This window comes from Branchiostoma belcheri, unplaced genomic scaffold, assembly GCF_001625305.1.
Source record: "Branchiostoma belcheri isolate BF01 breed outbred unplaced genomic scaffold, Haploidv18h27 scaffold452, whole genome shotgun sequence".
Lineage (NCBI taxonomy): Eukaryota > Metazoa > Chordata > Leptocardii > Amphioxiformes > Branchiostomatidae > Branchiostoma > Branchiostoma belcheri.
The window spans coordinates 43,110-53,846 of record NW_017804079.1 but is presented as its reverse complement, the minus strand read 5'-3'; the positions used below and the strand labels follow the sequence as shown (position 1 = coordinate 53,846).

At 38.2% G+C, this 10,737-nt stretch overlaps 1 protein-coding gene across 1 annotated transcript in view; it reads right to left on the bottom strand.

The window, feature by feature from the left end:
• Positions 1-6,058: 6,058 nt before the first annotated feature.
• LOC109478868 (mpv17-like protein 2) overlaps positions 6,059-10,737 on the bottom strand; it is a 31,221-nt gene continuing 26,542 nt past the window's right edge. The window contains exons 4-5 of the mRNA XM_019780683.1: positions 9,416-9,544; positions 6,059-6,671 (exon numbers count right to left, since the gene is read on the bottom strand). Coding sequence (XP_019636242.1) covers positions 6,576-6,671; positions 9,416-9,544 — 225 coding nt within the window. The 3' untranslated portion in view covers positions 6,059-6,575. The remainder of the gene's footprint in view (positions 6,672-9,415; positions 9,545-10,737) is intronic.

The window sequence follows — 10,737 nt, the reverse complement described above, 5'->3', positions numbered from 1 at the left end:
TTCTAACACCTCAGAGGGACGTTAGGAATGCAAGAAAATTTTTTCCGACCATTTCCAAAAGAAATAGCGACTTTGCTAAAATTCGCCTGTATAACGCGTTTCAGGCTCTAAATCATAGGTTTTGCACGAAAAAAACCGACCAAATTTTTTTTATACGTATAATGTGCGGAAATTTTTTTAAAAGGTCGGGAGTATTTTTCTTGCACTTCTAACACCTCAGAGGGACGTTAGGAATGCAAGAAAATTTTTTCCGACCATTTCCAAAAGAAATAGCGACTTTGTTAAAATTCGCCTGTATAACGCGTTTCAGGCTCTAAATCATAGGTTTTGCACGAAAAAAACCGACCAAATTTTTTTATACGTATAATGTGCGGAAATTTTTTTAAAAGGTCGGGAGTATTTTTCTTGCACTTCTAACACCTCAGAGGGACGTTAGGAATGCAAGAAAATTTTTTCCGACCATTTCCAAAAGAAATAGCGACTTTGTTAAAATTCGCCTGTATAACGCGTTTCAGGCTCTAAATCTTGCACGAAAAAAAACGTCCAAAATTACATTATACGTATAATGTGCGGATTTTTTTTTAAAAGGTCGGAAATAATTTTCTTGCACTATTTCTTGTGATTTCTTGTTCCCTGGGCTACGTTTAAGCTATTTTATACCTAAATACAGCGACTTGGGCTGTTATCTCATCAATGCAGGGTGTATTCCGGTAGATTTAACAGACAATGGAGTGGTGAGTGGTTTAAGCCTCCTATATGTGTTTTCCGGTAAATAGGTAGACCGCAAAAGGGTAAATAATTTTTGCCTTTTGTATGAAATAAAAGCTGACGATACCATATGGCATTGATGTTGCCATTGAACAAAACGCCTTGCGTGGCTCAGTGGCGTTGCTACCACGTAAGAAGGTGTCAGAGAAAGAAGTTGCAATTCGACTCAATGAAACTCAGACAAAAAGGCAGAATCAAACCAGATAGTTGACAAGAAAATAACAGTTTTTCCACTTTATTTCATTGCAACATTTTCACAAGTGTACATCTACATGTACCTCTACCACCAGCTTGTACTCATCATTATCTCCATGGTGACATTATACAATCGTGTAGTTATTTTACATGTTGTAACTTTTCTAAGATACAGTTCCTGTTTTGTTTCCTTTGAATGTTTGTTTATTGGTCTCTCAACATTGTTAGTATCACCAGCTGATTCAAGCCACATCTGGAATTTAACAACAGTAAGTATCTATTCTATTAGTATCATGAATGTTTACATGTATCTGTGTTGGTAGTTACATGTTCAGATCCTTATTCTGTGAAAAATTGTCAGCATCCCCAACTAACGTGAGACATAACATCATATATAACATCATATATAACATCATAAAAAAACTAGTCAACATGAAATCAGTTTGTGGAGATGTATGCAATACTACAGTGCATTTAATGAATTGATCTGGTATACTTAAAACTAAGGAACTCATTAAGTTTTGTAAAAAAATTGAATCAGTATTGACAGATATTCCACTGAGAAATACAGCCTGATAATTATATAGAACTCAAAGATAATCATGATTTCAATTTAACCCTACACATTTAACTCTATACATAAAATGAGCATTCACTGCTACAAATAGAATCATACAATGTACATTGCTGTATACATATCTTAATGTATACTTTAAAAACTGTTCAACAAAAATAAATTACTTTGGATTTACTAAAGGTACATTTTGTTTAAGCAGACATTCCATTAACCCTGAGTTAACACTGACGTAAGATATTATTTTTTATATTTATATTTGTTACAGCTTATTGATGATTGTTTACAAGTTGTACCTTGTTGGCATAACAATACATATCGAAATGAACAATCTGTGACTAGTTATATACTGCTATGGCAACTGGATTTAAGTTATGTTTCATAAAGTCATACTAGTACTTAATATACAATTCCGTTTTGTAAGACCTACAGCCATTGGACATGTTGTCGCAGAACTGCATTGGCTAGCTTTTCAGTTTTTGCATCAACATGTAAAATGTTGCAGGCAAAACATGGAATGTATGACAACCTCAGACATTACATATTACATAGAAGTACCACACACACAGATCCCATGGGATATCTCTGCACCTGAAAACATTGTGTGACTCAAAAACAACATTTGATAGTGTTGACTCAGACAATATCATAACCAGACACTCTTCTCTAAACTATACCATCAAAAATTACAGCAAAAAAACGTCAAATTGTCTTGGGTATATAATCTGCGCTCTACCTGACAGTGTTTGTATTGACCATCTAAGACAAAACTGGAGTCAGTCATGAGAGGGGTTCCTCCAATTGAGTGAAAATACCCTGGAATGAATGAATGAAGGAATGTATTCTTTTTCTTATCTTCTTCGCTGCCATTATGATTCATGACTTCACATTGACTTTGAATCATACAAATGGTATCTCAGACACATGGGCAATATCAACACACCTGTAATCTCTGCCTAAAGCAGATGTTAGGGTGAAAGCCTGAAATGATTTTTGACTGGTGGGTTTCGAGATTCTCTGACAATCCAGCTTCTCTGAGAGCGACACTTGCAAAGTAGCCTAGTTGTTAGTAAGAGAAGCTTGGCAGTTGGAAATCTTTACTACTAGTATGTTTACAGCAAAGCTTTTCTGATAGGAACCTACGTCCTTGTGATAATCTCTCACCCCAATATCTGCTTTAAGATTGCCATTTCTGTACTGCCAGTTCAAGTTTGTAGATTCAAGTGCGGAAGAGTGGAGATAGCAGTGATATTCCTGTTGACAAGAGTTAACATACAAGAGTAACATGTCTTGTTTCTGTTTTTCTTGTACCGCGTCCTTCTCCAGGTTGAAAAACCATATACGGTTATCATGAGTGATACGTCAGCAGAGCACCATATATATATGTTTATACAGTAACATCTTTTACAACAACAGAGCATTGCACATTATAAGCTTATAACAAGGAGTTAAAATCAATGCTACTTTGTCATGCCTTATAGGGGTCTTTAAAGTCCAGAAGGGAGACAGTGCTATTTTCCATTTATTTCATTAATTTTTAAAGATAAACTCACCAAATGCCCTTTAAACCATCGCAGAATGCACCGTGCTTCCCAACATGTTTTGCCCCCCAAAATAACAGACAATCATATACATACATGTATTACTGGCATAAATTTTGGGTTCATAGATAGGTTATCAACAATTGGCCCTAATACCTTAAATAGCTGCTAGGAGGCTCATTATTAAACTCATTTTTGCTGCCACTTACCATCCAATAAATATTATTAACAACCATCCACTGCTTCTCAAGACAACCTTAGATTGGAGAATAACCAATTCTGGATGAAGTAAAAGGAAATCCAGTCTCAGCATGATGGAGGATGCTGTCACTTTGGTTTTGAGTGGTGGCTTGACCAAATTTACAGAAATTATTATTTATTCAATCGACATGTAATAAGTAACTCTTCAATAATCAGCTTGTCTCCTATCATTTTTGCGAAAAATAATTATGTTGACTTGAAGTGTATGAGCATTGCATAATCCAAAGTTCCACGATGTATAAATTGTGATTTAGCATGGGGGGGAAATGATATCGCTTTACAAAATGTGGCAAGCAACTTGTGCAAGCAAAATTCTTTTAGTTATGTAACGTTATTCGTTTAAGCATAATCTATGGGGATATAGCACTCTCTTCTGGAGTTCTCTTCTGGAGACCTCTTTAAGAATCAAAAGATGACAAAAGGTATTTTTTCCAAACTTCACACTTTTGGTCATAGAATTTGTGATATAGAGAAATTTGACTGTTCAATCTGTCCTGAGATTATCCATTTATCAGGTATGTCAACAATTTTGCCAATTAATGTAAGGATTTTTTGACCATATTGGGGGGTGCCCTTACTTTGCATGTGCCCTAACTTTGCAGGATTTTTTTACTGATCTTATTATGCATAAGGGTGCCATGTGTTTTGCCACTGACTTTGCTAGGATCTGAAGGATCTGGAGCACTGTCTGGCCTGTGCTACATGTATTACTGGCGTCAAGAAAAGAAAGCTGGGTTCAAGCCTGGGAATTGCCCGTCCCTGCACATGTGCCCTCAGTCACCTTCTTTGTTGAGTGAGTACTCAACGTCTCAATGCAGGACAATGCAAGAAAATGTAGATAGCAAAAAGTAAAAACATGAATTAGTGTCACAAGACAAAATAAGTGGGTATTCTGATGCCATTTTGACCTGAAATATGCCATGCGACAGGTGGCCCTCTATGCTTCCAACCTGGTCTAAAGACAAACCGTTACTGGTGGCAAGGGGTTTCTAAGGGTTTGAGAATGGTACTATCTAGTATACCGTTCCCAGCCTAAAGTGGGCATAAGGGCATGGTGTCTAGCACATCACAAAGGTACATTCATGAAAACATCTCACAGCGTTTGCCACTGGTAATGCAGGCATGAAGAGCTTATGAACAGTATTATTATTATTAAATGCATTTCTTATTAAGTATGTTCTTTAAATTAATATTTTCAAAATCAAATCATCAGATACTGACCATTCTCTAGCGATGGAACATCATGAGTTCAAGCGAGTGAAAAGCTAGCGATATTAGGGCACCCCCGGTAACTTCTTTTTATTTTAGCCAGTAGTCATGTAAACTACAAAACACAACAAAAGTTAAATGGATGTATGATTAAATTTTCAAAATTTCTGAATCAAACATCTTTAAAGGCAGTCTCAAGAGCCGTTATAATTTTCTAAAACAACACACTTTCATTGATACAAAATCAACCAAATTTGTACAATTCAAGGAATTGAACCTTTTAGAATTGAGTACCCCTCCATGCAGACCAATGTGTGGGGATGATGGAAATGATGCCCACCTTAAGCATGGATTCCAATGGGATAATTGCTGAAGATCTAGGTCATTCTTTGGCTCAATGCAAGAGGAAATTTAAGGTGGAAAACTGACGAACAGCTATCTACTCACATTACAAACCTTATTCTCAAGATCACCCCTGGATTTTGTAACAGCTAATGCTTTTTTTTGAGGGCAGCATTTTTACATTCGCCAAGAAGGTTATGTTTTCATCGGCATTTGTCTGTGTGTCTGTAAACACGATAACTCAAGAAGGCTTACATGGATTGTCTTCATATTTGGTAGGTGGGTAGGTCTTGATGAGACCTCAAAACGATTAGATTTTGGGCCCCACAGCAGCTTGTTATGGTGCTGCAGCAGAACTTCTGGTTTTGATATCTCATGATCTTGACATGCTAGGGGCACAAAATGTGAGTGGTAGGTAGTACTTGTGCTGGTCAAGAAGTGACGTACATGTAGGTTTGAACCCCCTAGCGGCTTGCTCATGAACAGCAGGGGCATTTCTTTAAAAATATACAAAAGAGGATAAGGCCACAGTAAGTAAATTTTATGGATGACATCCTCTGCAGACTCCAAATCTAATGCGAGAGGGCGAAAAAAAAAAACAAGGCGGGACCAAAAAAAAAATTCCTATATTTTGAAATTTTGACATCATACATATATGTAAACCCTATTAAACAAGAAATGATACCTATATGGTGCTAACTTTACTGCCAACTATCACAACATCAATTTGTCATTAAAACAACTTTAAAAAGGGAAAGTTTTCAATCATTGTACAAATGGTAGCTTACATGTAAGTGATGCTTGACATAATTGTGCTACAATTATGCAAATCTGGATGTATTTTGCATAATTTATGAGGAAATTCTATAAATCAGCTGCATTAAATTATAGGACTATTCAAGCTTGTGACATATGTAATTGAGAACGAGAGAAACACAGGCAGATAGTGATTATGTAAATTAACACTTAATTTGCACAATTAATGAGAGAATGTTATAATTCCATAATGGTAACTGCCTGGAATTTCATACTTGGGGCATTTGAAAGTTAAGTGAACGTCATTAAACATAACTTATTCAAATAAGGATTTCATTTGCATAATTTATGAGGAAATGATAGAATGGCTTTCTTTGTTGAAATAAGGCTGTCTTTGGGGAATATGATCAACTGATATAATTCATGCAAATAAGGATCCTTTGTCAGTCATAATGATTAACATCATTTGGCGAAGGTATGAGATTGTGGAACTCTAGTTTAATCATGGGTTTCAATGGGATAACTGCCTGAGATCAAAGTCAAAGTTGCACAGGTGCCATCCAGAAACACATTGCAAACGTAATTTTGAAGATCAACCCAAGACTTTTAAATTAATAACTGCCGTTTTGAAGTTTGTGCAATGGTTGTTTGGGAAAATAATATGTTTCACCTGGCTGTAATTGATCTGGAGGATACTTGGGGGGTTACAAGAATATTGATGCCGTATACTAAATGTCAATTTGCTAATACTTGAGGGGATTCATTAATTAGTATCTACTGAACCAGAACAATCACTTCTGCTCTTGAGAACCACCTTTAAGACCACCAAAAGGAAAGCTTCACAGAAATTTCTCCACTCCTTTATAAAGGAATCAACCCATGACATGGTTTCCTTGATAGCAGTAATTTTGTTGGCACCAGAATGTTTGCTATTGAGCTTTCTTGATGTTCCCATTTAGCTCTACGTTTGGTTGAAGAATGACGTCTTTCTTCTCAAGCAATGCTGCCTTCTTTCCATTGGCATCCTGAAAAAAATGCAAAGACAATAAACAGGCTTTTCAATGATATATGATGACACAGACACACATAATGGCACATGATACATACAAATGTACTATTTAGATATCACATAATGCACATATAATGGCACAGAGAGATACGATCAATCAAACTCTGTGAACACACAGTGGACCAGTCTCCTGAGCACTGTCACAGTAGCATTATCGCTTAAAGAGATGTGTGGCCCAAGAGATAAGGAAGTGGAGATGGGTGCTGCCCTATAAACCATAATATCATGACTGATTGGTGTGAATAGGAATTACTTTGAAGTACTTGAAAACAATTTTTTTTTGTTAAGACCAGGACCTTGGACTTTCGATTATTTTTGTATCTAGATGTTAATTTGTTCTAAAGTTCAGAAGGGAGTGCTATTTCCAACAGACATTAATTTAGGAAGACAAAAATTCATATTATATATACTAGTATACAGTATACGATAAAATACCCATTATGTGCGCAAGTCTTGAAATGCATCGAATCTAGGACAAACTCCCCACCTGATCTCACCTCACATGGGGACATTGGGGCACCACGATGAGGCCACTAACTCCCGAAATACCCTCTAACTATCCAGAATGCAACACGCTACCCCATTGATGTCTATGTTTTGCCAGACAAGTTATGTTACAGACATGATTTCAAGCGTGATAAGAAAAATTGTATTGTTTTGTGTTCTTTGATATCTTATCAACAATTGGCCTCCTTGGTGTCTCATTTAAGCTGAAAATTTTAATGATGGAAAAGTTGTCAAATGATCTAATTATCTTTTCAATAAGTACCATAATCTAATTATCTGTTCAATGAAGATGCTGTCAAAAAATAAATCGAGAAAATCAAAACACGCAGATTGAAACTGGCATATCACTGCATATCACCAGACAACTTGATATTATAGCCTCCAAGCTAGTCCTTTGGGAACCTACAAAAGAGGGAAACGTAGGATCAACTTCATTGATCACCTGGATGAAGTAAAGGAAATCCAGTCTATGATGACTTACGCTGTGGGCAATAAAGAAGACAGGGGTTTGGGCACCAGATGACTTTACTTTCCAACGAGAGTCTGTTCAGCAGAGGTAAAGCCATCAAAGGACACGCCGACATGTGCTGAGATTTGTCAGGTGAGGAGAGCCGTGGTCAGCATTCGTTGTGATGTGTAACTGTTGGGAGGGAGGGCTACATAGTTGAAAAGTTTGGGAAACAGCAAAAGGGTTCTATCAAGGCAATTCTACAGCTATGGATGACGCCTTGCTTGTCAGAAGGGAAGATGGAATATGTGATGCAACGTTTGTCAATGTGCTTGCCGGGTCATGTTTGAAGCAGTCTAGTCATGCCTGAAGGGCTTTTGCAGCCTGCTATTTGTCCCTCTTAGTTTTTTCGTGGTATTGTCTTTTGCTGGATGAAGGGCAGATACATCAGGACGGGACTCCGGGCAGTGCTTACACTTGTGCATCAGGATGCCGTACTGCCCTGCATGGTCTCCTTAGAAAGCGCAGAGACCTAACTGGTACTTAGCACATGGTTTCTCTACAGCTAATGAGTTGTCTGTCTTGGTGACAACCTGCGCAGCCGCTGGTTGAAGTTGGCGGAATTACTGCTCCTTCAAATCCTTTAGTTCACTTCGAACAGCTCCCTTGCTGTGCGAAGGAGCAGAGTTGAAGGTACGGACCCCTTCTGCTTGACTGTGTTTCACTTTGTCCGTCCGAGTCTTGCAAGATCTCTTCCGTGAGGCGGCGAGATGTTTTGTTGGAGGGAAGGGGGTGGTCATCCTCCAGGTTCAGTTTGAGCTCCTCTATTTCCCAGGTGACATCCGCTACTTGCTCCATCAACGTCATACTTGTCATGGTAAAGTACCAGTGGACGTGTCTTTTGTTTGGGGCACGCAACTTGTTCGGATATGACTGGGGAGAGGCGTGCAAATACCTGGGGAGGTATTGGGATGCTGTGGAGACACGTGCAGATACATGTACTGAGGAGAGACGAGCAGAGCCGTGAAGCACATACTGGGGAGAGAAGTGTAGCCGTGCTGACCTCTGTCAGCTCTCGGCAGAAGTGGCGGCGGAAGTCACGGGCGGATGCTTACACAGAATTCTCAGTGATGAGGCCCTAGGCCCCATCACCCCACGAAGACAGAGTGAAGCATCACAACAAAGATTTCAATAATCAGCTTATTGGTGTGCTTGTCTCCTATCGTTTTCACTGAAAATAAACATTGAGTTGAAGTGTATGAGCTTTGTGGAATTCAAAGTTCCCAGATCAATCAGTATCAATTGTGGTTTAGCATGGGGGAAAATGATATTAATATCACTTCCAAATATGCACCTCTCAAGTAGCACAAGCAAAATTCTGTAGAGTTAGCTAGTCATGTTTTCATTGAATGCATATTCTATAGGAAAATACATGTAGCACTCCTTCTGGACTTTAGGACCCTTTTAAGCTTAGATTCCATTTTGTAAACAAATTGGGCACTGTACCATCCTGTTGTTGTGCAGTTAAGTCATAGTCTTTTGAGAGTAACTGACAGAGGGAGAGGAGCGAGAGAAAGACAGAGATTTTCTTTTGCAGGAAATACGCAACAAGTAAAAACACAATGATACAAGGAATCAGGAATATGACTGTTCCACTTACAGTGGTAACATTCTACATTCAAGGCTAAGGTCTTTGCTTTCATGACTTTATACTTTCATCGCACATGTATAAGAGAAAAGTGTACCCTGTGTTTGACGTATGACAGATAGGTGTCCCATCCTAGTGTGATGGTGTTGACGTAGATCACGCGAAGGTGGCTCGGCACGAAGTAGAAATTGACAGCTTGTGCTGGAGGCCAAACAGTCCAGTCTGCCTGCAAGACAACAGAGCTGATCAATCTCAAGGCCCTCTTGCAGATTCATTTGAATTCCTTCTTCTTCATCAATTCCTTAAGCTAACTGATATCTAGCATAAGGCGGAGGCAGGATGAATAAATTTTAAAGTTCTAAATGGCAACTACCGGTAGAAAGGCAAACATTTGCTTGGAAGCACAGCATTTTTCACTCATTCTTCCTCCCTATTCCAAAAAGGCTATTCTAGCACACATCCTGCAAATGACCTAATGAGGTCATGATTAATGTTAATTGATGTTCACCTTCACCTAACTTCCAAATTTGGCAAGTATAGAATTCCCAGCAGTTACTACTATGAAATTGTAGCAATTTCTCATTAATTATGCAAATTAGGTCTTTACATTATCTATACCCTCAGATATTTTTCTCGTTCTCAATTACATGTCACAAATGTTTCATAGTCCTATTATCAAATGAAGCAGATTAATAGAATTTCCTCATTAACAATGCAAATAAGCTCCTGATTTGCATAATTATAATCTAATTATGTCAAGCATCACTTCAGCTACTCACATTTAAAAAAATCATGACAATCCGTCAACCGATTCTTGAATTATCCTCCTTTGGAGATTCTTCAACAAACACTCCTGCAGTTCCAGAACTAGCCACTCGGGGGCCCAAACTCATTTCACTTCTTCCCTTCACTTTATGACTTTATTCAAATCATGACCTCATTTGCATAATTTATGAGGAAGTGCTATAATAGCCTTTTTGTTAAGATAAGGCTATCATTGAGTGGAGAATATGATCAACTGATATAATCCATGCAAATGAGGCTCTTATCTGTGAAATCAATGATTAAAATTGTATGATTTGTCAACCGCAAGGGTTAACATCATTTGGCGAAGGTATGAGATCGTGGAACTCTTGTTTTGAAATATAACAGGAAACAAACCCACACTGATCAATACCTGGCCTTCCCACAACCCATTGGAACACACTAGCAAACTAGCAGTGATTAAAACTCTCACGCAGACAACTCCTGCTCTCCTCAGAAAAAATCTAAAATAGACGAACATAGACACCTCCGAGGTGCCCTGGCCAAGTGTGGCTACCAAAACTGGACCTTCAACAAAGCCCTCAAACCTTCAGTTCAGTCTAAGAAAACACAGAAGTGCAAACCATTGACCTACAGAAACAAGGTCAACATCAC